Below are 19,306 nucleotides of genomic sequence, written 5' to 3'. Positions count from 1 at the left end.
TCATCCTTGACACTGCCGATCCCAACTACATCCAGACCTTTGGCAAGGGTGAGGGCGTTACTGGTGGCGAGATGACTACTAGCGATGGTGGCAAGACCTGGGTTATTAGCGATGTTAACATTCCTTCATTTACCTTTTAAGTATTATTTTCTTAATGTAGGTAAATATATAGGCCTGAATTATATACTATCCTTAGAGAGTCTTTACTGGAGAAATAGTTATTACCAAGAGGAGGAATAGCTATTATAACAGCCAAGGTCTCTGTGAGGAGATTGTAAAAGTAGTTTATCTTATACATTACTAATAGCCCTAGCTTGCAAAAGTTCCGCTCCAGAACTCACAAAATGCATTGTTCTCGAGGTCTCGCTTGGCAAAGAAAGCGCAGTCAGGCGTTCAATGCAGAATTGCAGGTATCATCTAAGGTGAACGAGCCAATCTAAATACCAAGATAGATTATTTCCTGAACTAATTTGCTGTTCCTTGCCGCTGTATTTGCGTCGAAATGGGAGGCTAACAGCATATTGATAGGGAAGGCCGGTGCTTGCGATTATGGTGGTAGCAGTGGTTGTTTCAGTTCAAATGCTTAAAGTGAGCGCAGCAGAAGATGTCTAGATGACGGTGGTGGTCTCGTCGCTGACGGTTGTAGAAGCAGCGGTAGCTACGCGAGCTCTATTATGTCGTCTCAAGGTTAGCAGGAGTACATGATTTTGAGAATCTACGCGGAAGGTTCGTCGACGGCATTAATATGAGATGAATTCCATACTGTAGTTCTTATAGCATTTAAAGTACAACTTGGCCTATAGTAGTACCACCTTTCTTCTCCTTAGCCTTTATTATACATCTCTTTTATCTTAGGTTAAGTATAAAATACTACGCCACCCCATGCACATTGGAGCGGCGATGGGGCGCATGGGGTAGCCTCAGCCGAAGGCCGTGTGTCCGCGGGCCGGGAAGCTATTACTACTACTACGTACTGATCCAGTGCCATGGCCATTCTTGGTATTATATATCATGTAAGGACTCCGTGTAAGAACCTGTCGTTTCCTAAGCTCCTGATCCCTCATCTTCATCTTCATGCCATCCGGGGGAGACCCGTAGACCAGGTTATTACGATCAAATGGCGCATCTAACATCAAACCCTCAAGCGGTTTTACACGAGAGACAGCCACGTAGCTTAAACCGGTCTGAAAGTCCCGGCAGGAGAGATCCGTCACGATCATATCTTCTGTGATGCTTTGTGACTTGTGCACGGTAATAGCGTAGCATACGATCAGGGGAAACTGCGTGCGAGCGCAGAGAGTGGCTCCGATGAGAAAGTCTCTCTCAACTGGGAGAATTGGGACAATCTTTTTGCCATCGGGGGTGGTCAGGAACACCGGTCCGTTGTACTTGTCAAACTCCATCATGATAACACAAGGAGGATCTTGGATGGGGTCAGCCCCGGGTGCCCAGCCGATGTCGTAAACCGTACCGCGAGCGCCGTTGCAGAGGCCAACGGGCTGCCAAAGGTTAGACGTCAGCATCAGACGAGCGCCAATGCATATAGGGATCTGCTTCGCAAGGTTGCCCGCCTTGTCATCAGGGGCAGCAGCCGCACCAGGGCCGACGTTCTTAGCTTTGACCTGGACGACTGGCCGGCCGAGGCGGTCGAGGTGATAGTGGTTATACTCGTTCACCCTATCTTTGGTAGCGTATACTCGCAGGGCGCTGGAAAACCTCGCGACCTCTCGATCGTCTAGTTTTGCCTGCACGCGGGTGGACAGGAGCTTCCAAGACTCCATAGATAGTTGGAGCAGCCGCAGTTCCCCGAGAGCTGTGCGAAACGCCTCCTGGTCGTCGCCGCGCTGCCTCTGAACAACCTTCAAGAATACTGATTTATCGAAGCGCCTATATGCGTTCCTGCCCTTGATCTCTACTCCCTGCACCTCTTTGTCGTAACAAAGCGGCTTCTGTAGCACAGGGGGAAGCTGGAAGAAGTCACCAACCAAGAGGATGTTCAGGCCGCCAAAGAACTCCTCATTCCTGTTCGGGAACGCCTCGCGGAGACGGTCATCGATCCACGATAGCTGACGCAGTCCTAGCATGCTCTTCTCATCGATGATGAGGTACTTGATATCCTTCAGCTTCTTCTGGAGCTGGGTCTTATCAACGGGAGATAGAGGCTTGAAGTCCTTATTGATTGGGAGGTGTAACAGGGAGTGCAAGGTAGTGCCCGATATCTGGTTTCCTGCGACGCCCGTTGGCGCAGCACGCCAAACAGGTGTCCCCCTCCCCCCTGTCGCGGATTGGAGGTGCGCGGAGAGCAGGTTAATGAGGTATGACTTGCCAGTGCCGCCTCCGCCATCCACATGGAGTAGCAACTGAGAGGGATCCTGGGTCAGGAAGTGGCCCATCACCGTATCGTATACTATGCGCTGCTCTGGATTTAGGGAATCGCGAGCCTCCAAGGGCTGATCATCCACATCAAGGTCAAGGGTGTTTTCCGCTTTGCGTTGCTTCCAGTAGTCGCTGTTGAGAATGCCATCATCGGCATACCGCCCAACACGAGGGGTCCAATCGTAATTGATGTCAATGTCTCGGCGGCCGAGGATGTCGATGTCCTCTTCCTCCAGTGGGCGGTCAGGTAGCATGCGGGCGAGTTCATGCCAGTCCTCCTCCGCGATGGGCTCCTCATGGATCTCAAGCTCAAATTCATCCTCCTCTGCCGTCAATTCATCTGTATCTGGTTCCCCATAATGATCGTCCGCATGGGTATCATGGTGCTGTCTGCAGTGCATGTACGCAGCCGTGAAGGAATCGAACCGCTGCCCGCCCACAACGAGCAACTCTTCTGGAGAGCGATGTGGATGAACCATCATCAATTTAACACGGCAGAAGTCGTTAAACTGGGAAGAGGCCTCCATAGACTTGTATCGAGGGAAGTAAGACAGGACTCTCTTCTTCGCGTGAGCAGCGAGTCTCCTCCACGTGTTGAGATTGTACGATTGCAGGTATTCGAGATAGGTTATATCCTCATGCTGGTCCTTTCTCTCTAGATATTTCCTGTAGCTGCCGATGGCCTCGTTGACATCTCCGTCCACACGATACGAACGTGCCTGTCGCTCCAACGGACGGCAGTCCACGGTGACAACCATACGGGTGCCTTCTTGCAGCGGAATGTTAAGCAGCAGATGGGAAATCTCCTGCGCCGAGTAATCTCTCTCGGCAATCAGCTTGTTCATCAGGCGAGAGGAGAAGGACAACAGGGGCTGAACGTGCGATGTGTGAGGCAAGACCTGGTCTGCAAGCCTGGCGAAAGACTCGGTCTTCTTCTCAGATTTACTGCAATACTTCGCAGCGTACGTAATAACCGCCTGTAAGCTGGTGCAAGGAGATATGTCAATATTGGCTAGCCAGCCTAGGATAATCGCAGGATTGAAGTTATTCATGAGGCTGTCATTCCGGGCCGCCTCAAAGACATAGTACGACCTGCCTTCCTTCCTGATCACTGCGGCCAGCTCCCGCAAGGCACGAGGGAAGTCAAAACGACACTCCCTCTCTGGATTGGCAACGTTTGCCGCCTCGATATCCGCAGCGGCACCTTCCATGTCCCTCGCCAGATCACCGGTTCTCTTCCTCACGCGCAAGCAGTACGTGGTATTGCACTTGTGGCGCTGGCAGCGGTTGACGATTTGTGAGAGCCGCAGGAATGTCATCTCTATGCTCAGGGGATCCACGCTCAGGGGATTACCCTCACCCTGAGGCATAGTCCTACTCGGCTCAGGGTTAATGGCAGTGACGTGGAATCCCCATGTGCGTGCAAATACATCACGAGCCGCTTCGTCCTCCATGTCGGCCCCTGGACAATTATCCATCCAGTACAGGCCGTGGTTGTGTGGGCTACCACGGCCTTGCCATTCGTACCGATCCCAGTAATCTGTGATGCTGAACTTCTTACTTAGCACGATATCCCGAAAGAGGGTGTATCGGCGGTAGAAGTGGAAAGCAGCAATGTGAGGGTTCTGCCGCAATAGGCGGCGCGATAGAGCCATCCTCTCCGGCTCGGTGGCGGCTAGCCAGTCGTCATACTGGGGCATGTGCTGGTAGAGACTCCGCCAGTGTAAATCTGCCGGGCTAAACGTGATGAATGCACCAGGACAACCAAGGTTATAGGCATAGGCCTCGAGGTCCTGCCTCTTTTTGTTCCAGAATGGACGCGTACCGCGAATAGACACCGCATGCCTTGTGATCGAGTTGATCAGCGCCTGCGCCTCGGGGTCCTCGCTGTGTTCCAGCGCCTGAATAAGTTGCTCTCGCGTCAGCGGCTGCTGTCTCCCATCATGTTGCTTCACGAAGAATCTGGACCGCGAACGTGCTTGTGACCGCATTAGCGTGTTGAAGGCGACGAAGCGGAAGGTCGGGTGGCGTGCAAAACGCCCGTCGTGCCAGCGCATCGCGTGCTCGACGTAATCCTTGTAATCAATGGAGCGCAATCGAGGTTCAACAAAGTCGGCTCTACCGTCAGGAAAGAGGCAGGGAAACGCCAAGGAGAGTAGGGCATGAGAGCGATTGAACTCATTAATGGGTGTGTGTCGTATATTCGGGAGCTGCAGCTCGTGTTGCGCCTGCGCCTGGAAGCTTGTGGAAAGCTCTGAATCAGCTTCCGACTCTCCGGCGAGAATAGACCGCAGAGCATCGAGCTCCGTGTCCTTTGCCAACATGTCTGGCACTGCAGCCTCGTCCTCCAGGTCAGGCTCTGCCTCCTGATCTTCCTCGGGTCCAACATCCGCAGCCTCCACCTGACTCTGGGGGATGGCATCCAGGACATTGCCATCTTGGGGCAATTGATTTAGCCTCTCTTCGTCGATGACGACGCATCGATACCCAGGATGATGGCGCCGGAGGTAGTCTAGCCATATGACAACCGGCTGGCGGCGGACACGGAACTGGCGGGTGAATTGCCGACTAAGAATTGCGTGGGACGACGTATTGGCAGGACGTAGTAATACAATGTTCAACTCCTGCGGCAGAAGCGGGAGCTGGTTGTACACTAAGCCAACCTCACGGAGAAAGTGAACTACGTGCCCCCGATACTTGTACTGCTGCCCTCGCACAAGCATAATGTTCACGTGGACGTGAACACGAGCAATCAAAGACTCTTCGGTAGGCGTAAGCTGGGGCAACCGGGCCGGTACAGGGCCAAAGTCGAGCTGATTATCCGCAGAGAAGAAGTACGGCTCGTCGGGGTGGCGTTTCTCATCTTTTCGATAACAACGCGCACAAATGCCATCGCAATCGATCTTCATCTGGAACCAACACTCCCGGCATCGACCGCAAAACTGCATTTGGTCATTGTCCAGCTTTGTCCAGAACTCGCGGAGGATTGCCTTATCGCGACCAGTCAAGGCGCAAGCCTCAAGGTCGCCATTCCACACCGGATCTTGCGCATGAAAGACCGCCGATTCTTCAGGTGGAATTATCACTGGACTCCGAATACGCCGTGGCGGCATCGACGATCGAGTTTGCCTTCGAGATTTTCTTGGCCGCCCTCCTGTACCAGGGGCAGGACCACGGCGACCACGCCTTAGCTGTGCGGAAGGCTGCCGCAAGCGATGGCGAAGAGGGCTTCCATCCACGCAATCATTATCGTCGTTCTCGTCTTCGTCCCCTAGATCGGAATCAGACTCTACCCCTAATTGTTTGAGGTACCTCCGTGGTCGATCAGGTGAAAGCAGCAAGTTGAAATAGTCATCGGCGTCAATATCAGATTCAGAGAACTGTCCCCTGTCATCCCCTTCCTTGATTATCCCATCCCCATCTAGAAACCCACTCGGTCGTAGTTGATCTTGACTCCCATCTACGTTCCGTGGTTAGCCTGAACAAACTACTGGGGCCACAGAACAAGGATACCTTCTCCAGGACCCTCAAAATCTTCCAAGAAGCCAAGTTGAGATATTGTGGGAGTCAGTGACACAGTCTCCCCTGCACGGCGTCGTGAACGATGGTCGCGCTGGATAACAGCCAGCTTGGCCCTCGCCCCAGCCTTCAAGGAATCATCTTGCGAGTCCTTCCCCCCCTTGTGGAACCTGGTGGCCAAGTAAGGGTAATCCACACCAGGTGTGCTGCTTCGAAGAGTAGATGGATCAGAATGTGAGACGAGTGGATGGGTCGTTGGCTGCACAGGCGGTGACGGAGCTAGAGCCCGGAAGAGCCGCGAGCTTTGTTGGGTTGGTGGAATTGGCGTCCCTAGCACTACGTGCGGCTGGCTAATTGACTCTCCGAATAAACTCCTAGCTGTATGAAGTTGCCGTAGCTTCTCTGGCGATGTAGGCTGGGTTCCGGATCTCTCGTTGGGAGGCGATAGGCCAGCATCTCCTTCGGTTCTCTTCGTGGCAGGTCTGCCAGGTGAGGATGGACGAAGTGCAATGTTCCGCAGCGTCTGGAGCACGACTTTGGATCTAGAATGCTTCATTTGATGAGGGTTAAGAGACTTATAGACGAGGAAGGCAGAACTTACATGAGAAACGCGCTGGTTACGGCAGTCTATGCATTGCTTAGTTTGCCCAGCAGACTGCCTCTTTGCTCTGAAGGCACTCTCCGGTCTCTCCTCCCCACAACGAGCACAAACAACGAAGAGTAAATCAGTAGAGAGCTCTTCGGGGTTGAGACCGATATCCATTACTCAATCAACGAGGCCATATCGAGACCTGTCGAATTGGGGAGATGAATTGAACGCGTGGTACTGGCACAGTACTGAGTAAACAAACAATTCCAAATGGACGCAAGCTGCCGGCACTCCGCGTGAGCCTTTCAGGGGCCAGCACCGATTGGCCCCACTCTTTTGGTGCCATCAGCCAGTTGCGCGTTCTTTCGCGGCTGGCCATACAAAATCTGGACCAATCAGATTCCGAGAAACTTATTTATCCCTGTCTGCACCAAACCCTCATTACTCGGGAAAACTTATGAATTAATGTAGAGTCAGCCTTCGGCTGAATAAGGATTCTAAAAATAAAAGTAATACTAAACATCCTAGGTAACACCTCAAAGATTTATATATAACCTCTGTATTATATTATATTAATTAATCTATAAGTGATACTAAATAATATAATATTTTTAACCTTAATAATTATAATAGGAGCTAATCTCAAATATTAAGGGCTAACTTTAATAATAAATATAATTATAATCATAAAAATTTTAGTAAATATTATTTAAAAGAGTATCTAATTAACTAGAATTAAGCCTCTGGAGCGGCCGTCGCTTGCCACTAGATTAGGCAGTAAAAAGGATCTCAACTAGAAGGGCTATATCGGCTTTCTTTAGGCTGGAATAGTCTTTCTATGGATAATTTAGGCTTTTTCCACCTCCTAGAACTTAGAAACCGTACACATAAGGAGCTTAATGTTCTATTCGTAAAATATAATCCTGCTAGAGAATCTGAGAAGTGCGTTCTTAAAGGTGACCAGCTTCCAACCTAGAACCACCGAGTCAGCATGACAAAGATGAGCACCGCCAAGGCATGAGACTGCTAATATTACCGACTCATCAGCGCAGGCAAGTGGCATGATTAACTGCAAGAATGGGTTGGTGTTCTGTGATGGCATGGCAGCCAGCATTGGTGCCGTGATTGCATCATAGTATGAGAGCATCTGTTGAGATTCGCGGGACAGCTGCGATATCTTGTGTTAGTCCAGAGCGTGATGCAAGGGCAAGGCGAAGCTGCTCGCCTCGCATTGGCGTACTAGAATACTAGCTTGCGGTAGAATTAGGCGACTTTCGGCTCAATATTCCCTAAGCTGACAGAAACATGGTGCGAGCTGCTCCTCATATAAGTCAGAAATAAGCGACGATCCGTGGCCATTGGCCTCTGGGCTGGTGGATAATTGTTTACTACAATCATTGATAGCAGATGCAGAGGTCATTGGGCTCTTCACGGGCGATTGTTTAGATCCAATTCGGGTCGTCAGAGTTTGACGGCCAGGTATATTCTCGATCGTTCTCAGTACAGGCGGAACAGATGGGTAGCAACTTACCGCACCCTTTCCGGCGCAAGCGGCATGTGAGGCACCCTGTCTTTGAGCGAGGGTAACGGCGGCTCGGTTTTTGAGGGAACGGCATGACCCGGGCGGTTCGAGCGGACACGACGAGTAAAATGAGCTCATCGATTGAAACCTACGAGAAGATGGGAACACGGAGGTGATAGTGTACCGGTGAACCAAAATCGCTCGCTAGCTGATAAAAGCAGATAAGGTTAGAGTCTGTATCGGTGGGGATGCAGTACGGGCTGAGTTGAAACGAAATGCCGTCACTAAGATAGCGGCTAGATAACCTCTGCCGCGATGACTTTGTTCTTAGAATCAGATTTCGGTGACTTCGCAATCCGCGGGCACCACCTCAGCTATAGGAAGAGAAACGTCGAGATGAGAAACGGATCAGAAGGCATGAAAAGTCTATAAAGATTAGCTGGCATTACAGTGCCAAATCGCCTATCTTTAGCATAAATATCTCAATTACACTCGATCAACCAAGAAATAATTCTCTTGCATTCGCACCACGTCGTAAATTAGCCAACATGTCCGAAGTCAAGCGCACATCTCCCTTTGCCTCCGAGGCGTTCCCATCCCAAGGTTACCCTCAGGTCACCATCTCACCAAGCCACTCAAGAACTGTCACAACATCTGGTCAGTTCGGAATTGACCTTTCAGGTCAAATTGCCAGTTCTTTCGCAGACCAAGTCAAACTCTCATTCCGAAACTTGGCCGCGGCGGTAATTAGTGGCGGAGCGCGACTTGAAGATGTTTTGAAGGTCACTATGTATGTAGTGGATTATGACCCTTCAAACATCAGCTCCGTTACCGAGGCGATGGCTGCGACTTTTGGCAGCAAAATCCCGGCAAACACGTTGATTGGGGTGGCGAGGCTGTTCAAGCCCGAGGTCCTATTTGAGATCGACGCCATTGCTGTCCTCAACGAGGAGTCCAATGAATCCTCCCCTTCGGAGCCCATCAAGTCCGTCGATGTTGTTATTGTTGGAGCAGGAATGAGTGGAGTCCAGGCTGCATATGAGTGTCACAAAGCTGGCCTCTCATACGTCCTCCTTGAAGCTCATGACCGCATCGGAGGTAGGGCTCGAAGTGAGGTAGCCTCAAACCTCGGAAGCGGAGTAGTTGACATGGGAGCGGCTTGGATCAATGACACTTCACAGTCAGAAATGTATAAGCTGAGTAAGGATCTGGGCTTGGACCTAATCACCCAGCGGGCAGAGGGTGCGGAGATATGGGAGTACAAGGAAGTGAATGCCTTTACCGCGCCGTATGGCGAGATTGCGGTAGGTGGTTCCCAGGATTCAACTCACACAGCTTGGAACTGACCAGAACGTTTATCCAGGTTTCCGAGACTCAGGCTCCTGAAGTGGAGAAAGTTTTCGGTGCACTCTATGCAGTTGATCCATCGGATGAGACAGTCGCCGCGGATCTTGACTCCCTTACATTTTCCCAATACATCGAGCGTACCACAGACGACGCAACTGTTAGGGATCTCGCCAAGATGATATCTAGAGCTCTCATGGGCATCGAAGCGGACGTAGTCAGTGCGCTGTGGCTTGTCAGATTCATCAAAGCAGGTACCGGGATCGAGAACTTGATCTCTGACCTTAAGGACGGCGCTCAGTACCAGAGGATCCGGCAAGGTAAGTCATGTCATATTCCCGAAACTAGTATGATAGTTTCAGACTGTTAATTTCATTCAGGAATGTCGGCCTTCCCTCAACGTCTCGCACAACGATTGCGGCCGGGCTCTGTGCGCTTGTCTACTCCTGTCACAAAGGTTACCCAATCTTCCTCAGGTACCTGCAGGGTGGAAACCTTTTCCGGTCTCACCTTCACCAGCAAGAAGGTGATTCTGTCAGCTCCAACACCTGTGTATCACAAAATTCAGTTTGAACCTCCATTGCCTGCGTCAAAGCTGCTCTTGTCCAACAGCACTCTGACTGGATACTATTCCAAACTTATCTTCGTCTTCTCTAAGCCATGGTGGCGGGAGAGCAGGCTTTCTGGCATTACGAACACAACTGTCGGCCCAATTTCTTTCACACGCGACACTTGTTCTGAAGAGGATGAGCAGTACTCACTCACTGGTTTCATTGTTGGCTCCATCGGCCATGAGTGGTCTCTTAAGACAAGGGAAGAGCGACAACGGTTGGGATGGGAGCAGCTCAAGAAGATGTATGGCCTTGTTGTCAGCTCAATTCCTGAGCCAATCAACATCCTGGAGAAGGAATGGATCAAGGATCCGTGGGTAATGGGAGGATCATGCCCTGGCATGCCACCCGGTGTTTTGACAAGCGACGCTGGCCGATCTCTTGCTGCTCCTCACCAGAACATACATTTTGTAGGGTCTGAGACAAGTGCTGAGTGGACCGGTTTCATTGAGGGCGCACTTCGCTCAGGCCGTCGGGGCGCTAATGAAGTTATCACAGCGCTTAAGAAACAGCAGGCGGATTAAGTATCCCATCTATCATACTGATATGCACTCCATTGAGACTTCGGGTTGAGTTGGATAGTTTAGCAGTATTTAGACTCTTTATAGTGTGATAAATATAATGAGATTTAGTAGTTATAGCCCAGTTGGGTTGGCAATACCGGCACTTGATACATACGACGCGCCGGACGAATATGCTAAGCATCAGCCTAACATTTAACCAACTGGTTTCCGGTCCTACACCAGCCCGCGAAATGCGCCATTGCTGCAGGATGCACCACGATCCTCAAGCGAAGCAAAGTAGCGAGTGCGTCTTAAGACTTGGTTATAGAGATTATCCCTTGATACCTTGATCAAAGTGCGATTACGGCGGTCGCAGTGGGGCCAAGGAAAATAGATCACCTCTTAGATTACTATTAGAATCACATTGATTTCATTGATTGACTTGGGTTGGGAAGATCATCTATGCTACAGCCGTTGCCAACCTGGTAACTGTGAAGCTCGAGTTAGGTGGGACGGGTCGAGGATCGATTGCAAAGGCTATTGTTGACTATCAACCATATATCTGATCTACTAACCTGGTAACATTTATTTCTTGTCATCCTTCGCGATTTCACAAACGTCTTTTTGTGCTGCAATGTTGAAACTAGAGCATATGCACTCTGTCCGGAACTTCACCGTAATGCTACAGACGACCATCTCGAAAAGGTAGCTACACTCAGAGCCACGACCAAGCAAGCACAAAAGAGGCCAGGCCACCGAATGCTTTGGCGTTTCTCAACCCAACTAACTTCCCAGTCTGACCACGTGGGAAACATGAAACGAATGGTTTGGTATGCCATGGAGTATCTTGCGTGTAAATTAGTCAGGGGCGCGGTAACATATTGCTTGTTGGGTTTACTCACGGGTATGACATGGAGTTGCGACCGTCAGCATCCACATACCAGTTGTGGCAACCACCGCCGTTCCATACCATTTTCTTCAAGTCCGACTGAACCTCTGCATTATACTTGTCAACCGCAGACCTCGTGACCTCTACCTTTTGAGCTTCGCCAGAAAGGATGGGACGCATCAGCTTGACAGCCTGCGTCACTTGGTTTTCGAGCCCGAGCACGACACTACTATGCCCAGTGAAGCTGTTGGGGCCAAAGAGCACAAACATATTGGGAAACCCGTCAAGGGTGGTTCCGCGATATAGCTGTGGACCTCCTCGCTCATCAAACTCCTCTTGTAAGGTCGTTCCCCTGCTCCCCACGACTTCGAGAGGATGAAACCACCGATTGACGGCAAATCCATTGGCGAGAATGATGATGTCAGCAGGAATGCTGCGGGCAACTCCTGGGTGCTTTTCTGTTGGATGGGTTTTTGGACCTAGACCTAGATTCACGCCTTTTTCATCAACACTTTTCATCGCCAGAGTTGTAAGCTCCATTCGGGAGTCGTGTAAACAAGGGAACCAGGCTGTGTCATATATACGTCGCTTGCAGCCGATCGAGTAGTGAGGTGTCAATATGTCATGATACTGACACACTTTTGTCAACAAGACATTTACGAATGGGTCGTAATGACTTACTTTGGGAGGAACCGTTTCCCTCATATGTTTGAGCAGTTGTCTCTGAAGATTGTCCCTCTTCCTCTTACTCCAGCGCTCTGCACCAAATAGCCCAAAGTCAAGTTCAGTGGTCAAGGCTACAAGAGCTCTCAAAATCCGCATGTAACCTGGCACGTATTTGCAGAGAAATGGGCTCCATCTTTTGTAGAAGCTGTCACCTAAATGAGGCGTTAAGCGAGGCAGCACCCAGGGAGGCTCTCTCATGAGCTGCGTAACATGGCTGGCCCCATAATCGCTCGAGAGCAACCGAGGGACAAGCTGAGCGGCGCTGCAACCGGTTCCCACAACGACAACGTTCTTACCATGGAAGTCAACGTTTGAGTCCCACCTTGCTGAATGTATGATATCTCCTTGAAACTTATCCTTGCCGGGAACGTGGGCGGGCCAGGGAGCAGGCTCTACGAGACCTCCAACGGCGCTGACGAGGACTGAGCACGTCCACGTTGTCTCGCTCGAGTAAACAAACGATGGCCCTTTCGTATCTTCAATATGCTTTCGGTCTGCGGCAGAGAGATCACCGACGCCATATAGCAGGTGGCGAAAGGTAACCTCCCAAAGGTGGACTTGAGGGTTCCATTTGCACGAAACCACTTCCATACTCAAGTGAATATTGTCTCGTAGTTCAAAATCATCGACGACTTTCTCGATGTATTGTCCGATTTCCCGACCTGGCGCGAAAAAGGTCGACCAGTCCGGGTTCTGGGCGAATGAGAGGGAGTAGAACGGCGAAGGGCTGATAAAGTTGTCAGCAAGTCTGAGGTACCCAACAGTTATGAGAAGAGATGTACATGTCACAGGCTATACCCGGGTAGGTGTTGATCCACCAGGTGCCTCCTATGCCCGACTGGCGTTCCAGTACACAGAAGTCGGTACAGCGCAGCTTTGTTTTCAGTTGGCAGGCCATAGCAACGCCCCCGAACCCTCCTCCGATAATGATTACCCTCCTGTGTTGCGGACCGGGCCCTGGTCCATCTTGGCCTAACATGACGAAATCCTAGTAAGTGGAATCGATCAGAGGTGGTGGCTATTGGCCTGTTGACTGATGTAGGTTTTGACCAACTAGTTATGACTAAGAAGTATGGGAATGAAGGGGCCCCATAGGGACACGCCTAGGCGCCTCTCCACTTCTGCACGCGTAGGCGTGCGGATTATGTCAGCCCCCAATTTGGCACAACTCCACAGCTGCATTTCGAGTTTTGAGGCTGGCGGGTTTCAGAATTCCGAGATTCAGAACTGCAATGAATTCCTAATTATCAAGCTGAATACAATTCCTGCTGCTCTTTTCCATCATTCTCAGCCGCCTCCCAGATGTCGCGCATGCCTCTTCTGCTAGAAAAAGGATTGCTTTCCATCTCTGCCGCTACCTGAGCCTCCACCCGATCATCTTCTGCTTTACTCCAATCCAGGTACGCCATCATCTCTTCCTTACTCCAATCTCTAGATCCGGTCGGTGTCGTACAGAGTTTGCCCATCTGCTTCCAGTCAAGACACCACTGGTAGCTTGCTTTGTCATACCGCAAAGGTAGACCTAACGCCCTCCGATACTGCTGGTTAGTTTTGACGCTACCACGAGGCTGCGCCTTATACCAAGCATCTCGAGCAGCAACATATCTCCGATAGATAGCTTGTGGGTCATCATATCTTAGTGTCGGCGCCACTGATGCTGTTGAAGATGATGCTACTGGCGACGTCCCTCCCTGTGTCGATGGTTTTGCTGATGACACTGCCGATGATGCTGCTGTCTCTATACTAACGACAATGCAGCTAGTATCATCCCTGCCAGACCCAGCGTGTCCGGATAATCCTGATGACGGGTCTTCCAGTGGTTCCCCTTCCTGCAAAGATGATACAGATGCAGATGCTGCTGCTGCTGGTCGTGCTTCCTCGGATAATGCTGGCGAGAGTGCCACTGGCATTGCTTCTACCTGTGCTGACGATGATGACAAATACAAAATCCCCTCGTACCGTTGAGGGCATGCCTTTGACGTCATCTTGTGTCCTAATTTGTGGCATCTACTGCATGTAGGTCGTGCTTTTGGCTGCGCTGCTGCCTGGACTGCCTCGAATGCACTTGGCTCTCTCTGAGTGCTCGATTGCGATTTACTTGTGGTAGAATCGGCAGCTATTCGATCAGATCGGTGTCGAGGCTCCAATAGCACCTGATGAACACCATGACGACTTAAATGCCAATGCGGGTGAAAATGCTCTAAGCGAAGGGTTTGGCCTTGCTCTTGTAGAGCCTTGAGAATATGGGCGCAAGGGAGGCCGTGGGATCGAGAGAATGTACCGGTACAACTAGGCAGGTCTTCTTTCATAAGCCGCTTCCGCTGTTCTTCAACTTTGCGTAAAGCCTCGTGAGATATCCAGCCACGTATGGCACTATATAGTGATCCAGAGAGCTCAATTGGTATTCGCATTTGCTGCCTGACTTGGTTGGATCGCAGCTCAGATAATTGATTAAGAAGCGCATGTTTCATAGCTCTCCACGCCTCGAAGAGATCTAGCGTAGATTTCTTGAGGTGGCTCTTAAGGAGCCCATGGATACCCTCAACCCGTGAGGTGACCACATTACCAAAGTGAGGGTGCTGGTCGACCCAGGCCTTAACGAGCTTTTGCTTGTACGGATCGAGCCAGTTGGACTTGATGTAGCCAACCTCTTCGAGATATTGAGGCAGATAGCGCTTTTCAAGCTCTTGTACGCGCTGGTCAAATGCCTGTTCATCTGATGACCTCATAATCGAATGCCAGTGGTTGAAAAAGTCATTCCAATCGCTCAGACCTTGCTGATAGGCCTCAGACCCTTGCTTATGGTGTACGAATGTTGGCTGGCAATAGCGGAGGACCGCCTTATTCGCATGCCACAGGCATAGCAGAGAGATCGAAGACGGAAAGCAGCTCTCTACAGCGTTCATACAGGCCTTATCACGGTCAGTCAGAATAACAGATGGAAACCTTGTGTTGCAGAGTTCATACAGGGACCTGAGCCGGTCCAAGGCCCATATGAAGTCCTGCTCAGCCTCGCCATTAAGGAATGCGAAGGCGATACAGAAGGATCGCTGACAGGCATCAACACCAATCATATCAAGCAGCGGCATTCCATATTTGTTCGTTTTGTATGTGCAGTCCAAGAAAAGTAGATCTGGGTAAGCCTTCAAGTATGCCAATGACTCCGGATGGGCGAACAACACCGCCGTGATTCGGTTATCTGAGTCAAGCTGCATCCGGTTCCAGAACCCTTCCTTGTCTAGCTGGTTAGCAAAAGCATGTATAGTGCTCTGACCCTCACAGAGCTCTCGTTTGCTATCTGCGATACGGTTGTAGATATCTTGCTGGGTTGCAATGGTATTCGAGTTCTGGCGAATATAAGTCCTGATATCTTTTGGCGCTACACCAGCGTTCGTAAGGCGGCTGATTGTTGACCTGTCCACATCCGAGAGCTGCCGATGGACTGGGTGCGCCGATTTGTGCCAACTTGGTTCATGGTTGTGTGAAGAAAATTGTGGATCCGGTCGATGCCTTAAAGACCAAGTCGTCTTATCTAGGGATTCCTTCGCGATGATAGAGAACCGGCAGTTGGTTCCTCGCGTAGTAGTCTTGCGCTGGCGCTCCCTTGAGGCGCTTGGTGGCCGACACCATCGATCACATGCGTATGTGATAATCTGCCTGCCGCTGGTTGATCGCGACGATCTCCCAGTTATGAACGCGTATCCTCTTGGTGCTGCCCATTCATTGATAGCTGTGAGTAGAGCCTCTCGCGAGTTGTACGTGCCCTCTGGCGGAAGCACATCATCAGAAAATGCCGTCTGCGCCATAACGGCAACCCCTGAAAACTACGGTTGTGGTTAGCAATGGCAGCAATAGCCGCAGCCCCTGAGAAATGCAGCTGTGGAGTTGTGCCAAATTGGGGGCTGACATAATCCGCACGCCTACGCGTGCAGAAGTGGAGAGGCGCCTAGGCGTGTCCCTATGGGGCCCCGGGAATGAAATACCTCCGCTAACACTATCAATGCCGAAGCCACGAATGAACAATTTGGACTGAGTCATCAGGAGTCGAGAGAACACACAACACTCATATATGTTCCCCCAGCTCAATTGGCGAACAGCAACGTGCCCTCTATCCACCTGCGCTAGCCTCGGATGTTCAATTACAATCGCGGCGTTGGATTTCGGGGTCCGCGGGAGGCTTTGTGCTATCTCAATACAGCAATTATACCTGGCGTACATATACCTAATCAGGTAAAGCGGCTAAAGCGGCATGAATATGAAACCCCGCATCCTGTAAACTCTAATACGCGCTGCATGAGCGGCTAGATAAAACAGGTCTTGCCGCGCTTTCGTTGCAACAACGTTTCCGCTTTCCGTTTCGTGGTTCCCCGCTGATCGTACGACGACGCCAGCAGTATACATCACAGCCTCCCTATCTTGTTGCCGGACCAGCATCATGACACAGTCGGCTAATATTGGCCATGGCACTGCGAGGCCCTACATCGGAAAGTCAAGACAATTCAAGCGGTCTAGAACCGGCTGTCTTAACTGCCGACATCGAAAGAAGAAGTGCAGCGAGGAGAAACCACAATGCCGCGGCTGCAGTCGGAATAATCTCCACTGCGCTTGGCCACAAGACGTGAACGAGAAAGCTATCACGTCTCCGCCTCTGCCCAAGAATCCCATAGCCAGCACAGATGAGAGGCCGTCACCCGGTGTAGATGGTCCGTCGCCATCATCATCTGAAGTTGCCCTCACAACTAGCATTTGGAATGGGCCCTCTGGCTCTTTCTTGGGTTCGAGGCGATCATGTACTCTCAAAAGAGAATCTCTTCTTCTCTTACAGCATTACATCACAACCACGGCTTCCATGCTTCCAATGCCCCTCAAGGGGAACCCGTTTCTCTCGGAAATCATCCCCATTGCTTCAGTGGACGACATGGTAATGCACGGTGTGTTGGTCATTAGTGGAGCACACATGAACTTTGGGAACATGTCCTCCGGGCCTATTGGCGAGGCAACCCTAGACCATTACAGCACGTTAATTCGTCAACTCGTCATCGAGGTCTCGGACCATAAAGGTTCCTGTGTGAACAAGCTGGCCCGTTTGCTGCTTGTCTTGGTGATGTTGTGTCACTTCGAGGTTGGTGTTGGATTGTCACCCTTGCCATGCACTGATTGCTGATCTCGACTTTTACACGAATCCAGGCTATCTCTGGAGAAACAGACGGAGCAATGTTTCGCCATCTTGGTGCGAGCCGAGAGATAATTGCCGAGATAGAAAGTCGTCAGCTGGCAGATCCCTTGGGATCTGATTCAGAGACTCTTTATGTTCTTGGCCTCGAGCTATACGCCTATCTCATCTTCGTGAACTGCCTCACTCCGTACGGCCTGCTCCAAGAGCGCCAGTTCTCCCTTGACTCTTTCATCACCTCACCCAGCAGCCTGGCTAGCTACAGCACGTTTGGGATCATGTTCGCTGGCCTCCATGATCTCTTTGCGCTGATACCACAGATATCACTGCTATTTCGTGATCGACTGATCGAGCAAGAGTCCGGAATCATCGAACCCTCAATTGCTTGCGTTGAGTTACACACTCAACTGGAGCGATGTCTCAAAGACTGGAATCTCTCTCAAAACGATCTGGTTTCGCGATTCCCAACCGATGACTGCAACCGTGACCTGAGCAAAGTTACCAAGATCCTTCAGCTGGGTATCGAGATATACCTGATCGCATCCATGCAAGGGTCATCCGTAGTAAATCCAAAGATTGTCTGCCAACTTCAGAGTTATGTCGATGACATCCTAGACTTAGGACTTGATTTACACTACTCTCAATGGTCCTCAATACTGCTGTGGCCTATTGTCATTTCTGGTTCTTGTTCTATCCAAAGACAGCAGCAAGAACATCTTGCAAATGCTTTACGAGAATCTAAATACCGTATGAACCATGTTACAAGGACTATTGGTTTACTCCATCGACTTTGGGGTAACCCTGATCCTCTGATATATGGACCTTATGGCCTTTACCTTACAATCTCGCAAAGTGATACTACATTCTCTATTATATAGATCGATTTTAAAGTTGTTCAGAATTGATGTCCGTGAGATTGTCCTTCTTCTCTCACTCGTACCTGCTGTGCATGCTCCACCGGAAACCTGCTTCCAAGTAATATTTGCCACAGCTATCAGTCTCAGGCTACGGTAGGAACAAGAAGCAGCAGGGTTTACAAAGACTCAGCGACTCAATACAACCTCCTATTCGTGGAAGACTATTTGCGGCCCATGATAATGCTGCCTTGCATGGAGGAACCAATTTGCTAAACAGAATACTGCACCAACACCAAGAATGACACAGGTATAGTCTATTAATGTTAGCAATCTGAACGACACGCAAGGGGATGTACTGACTCATGTTTTGTGCAGTCAATGGTCGGAAGGGTGGTAGGAGGAAAAAGACTAACAAGGTCGACCCGACAATTATAGCATATACATTCACGACCCAGCCTAATATCATTGGGAGACGGAATGCCCTATCGTGTGGTAAGTACCGAGTGCCTCGACGTCTACAGATAAGCAATACTAGAGGTATAATAAATGATAGTAGCTGAAGGACAATCATGGATCCTAATAGAGCATTAAATGCTGTTCGAAGGTCAGTATACAATAACAGGATACATCCAAAATACTGAATCAATGCTTACCTATTTTCGAAACTAAGAATAAGAGACCACAAAGAGATAGGACCACCCAGTTCAGGACTGCTGCGTTGAGAGGAACCACCAGGTTTGGATGCATTCTCTCAAATACTCTTGAGAACACAATCCCATTGTCACAAGCGAACGCCCAGGTCATACGAGAAGACGTCTGCATAATAGCATTGAGGATAAAAAATGTTAGAAATATACTGGAGACGATGATGGCGATAGCGGCTGCGTCTGATCTCCATATCATCTTGTACATCTCGAAAGGAAGGTAGCTATCGAATACGTTAGCCTCCACTAGGTTCCAAGTACCAGATATCATGGAGGGTCAGTTACTCACCCTTGGATTGCCAATGTTGCGTTCATATCGACGATACCATAGAGCAAGACGACGATGTAGGGCAGTGTAGTGATAAATCCAATGACCACGGTGAGGACGATTGACCTTGGGACCACCCTCTTCGGTGAGCTAACATCTTCTGTCAAATGTAGGCAAGCATCAAGGCCAGTGAATCCGAAGCAAGTAGTAACAAGACTGTCAGGA

General features: G+C 50.3%; 3 protein-coding genes across 4 annotated transcripts; 2 read left to right on the top strand and 1 right to left on the bottom strand.

The window, feature by feature from the left end:
- Positions 1-8,166: 8,166 nt before the first annotated feature.
- On the top strand, positions 8,167-10,485 carry FOXG_05615 (uncharacterized protein; the record flags this gene model as incomplete). The annotated part of the gene is made up of 3 exons (XM_018384028.1): positions 8,167-9,310; positions 9,370-9,670; positions 9,731-10,485. Exons 1-3 carry the CDS (start codon positions 8,555-8,557, stop codon positions 10,483-10,485), a joined length of 1,812 nt encoding a protein of 603 aa, XP_018241049.1. The 5' UTR covers positions 8,167-8,554.
- A 503-nt stretch (positions 10,486-10,988) lies between these two features.
- On the bottom strand, positions 10,989-13,162 carry FOXG_19083 (uncharacterized protein). The gene is made up of 4 exons (XM_018399270.1): positions 12,862-13,162; positions 12,035-12,806; positions 11,367-11,983; positions 10,989-11,310 (listed from the first exon to the last, which is right to left on the bottom strand). Exons 1-4 carry the CDS (start codon positions 13,056-13,058, stop codon positions 11,136-11,138), a joined length of 1,761 nt encoding a protein of 586 aa, XP_018241048.1. The 5' UTR covers positions 13,059-13,162; the 3' UTR covers positions 10,989-11,135.
- Positions 13,163-16,388: 3,226 nt separating this feature from the next.
- Positions 16,389-18,658, top strand: FOXG_19082 (uncharacterized protein). 2 transcript variants are annotated; one of them, XM_018399269.1, is made up of 3 exons: positions 16,389-17,201; positions 17,267-18,416; positions 18,485-18,561. In XM_018399269.1, exons 1-2 carry the CDS (start codon positions 16,515-16,517, stop codon positions 18,128-18,130), a joined length of 1,551 nt encoding a protein of 516 aa, XP_018241047.1. In that variant the 5' UTR covers positions 16,389-16,514; the 3' UTR covers positions 18,131-18,416; positions 18,485-18,561. The 2 variants fall into 2 exon arrangements, with proteins under 2 accessions (XP_018241047.1, XP_018241046.1); XM_018399268.1 differs by having other exon boundaries at positions 17,267-18,658.
- The last annotated feature ends 648 nt before the right edge of the window (positions 18,659-19,306 follow it).

Source organism: Fusarium oxysporum, chromosome 2 (assembly GCF_000149955.1).
Source record: "Fusarium oxysporum f. sp. lycopersici 4287 chromosome 2, whole genome shotgun sequence".
Lineage (NCBI taxonomy): Eukaryota > Fungi > Ascomycota > Sordariomycetes > Hypocreales > Nectriaceae > Fusarium > Fusarium oxysporum.
The sequence above is the reverse complement of the archived record's forward strand: the minus strand, read 5'-3'. Positions and strand labels throughout refer to the sequence as shown.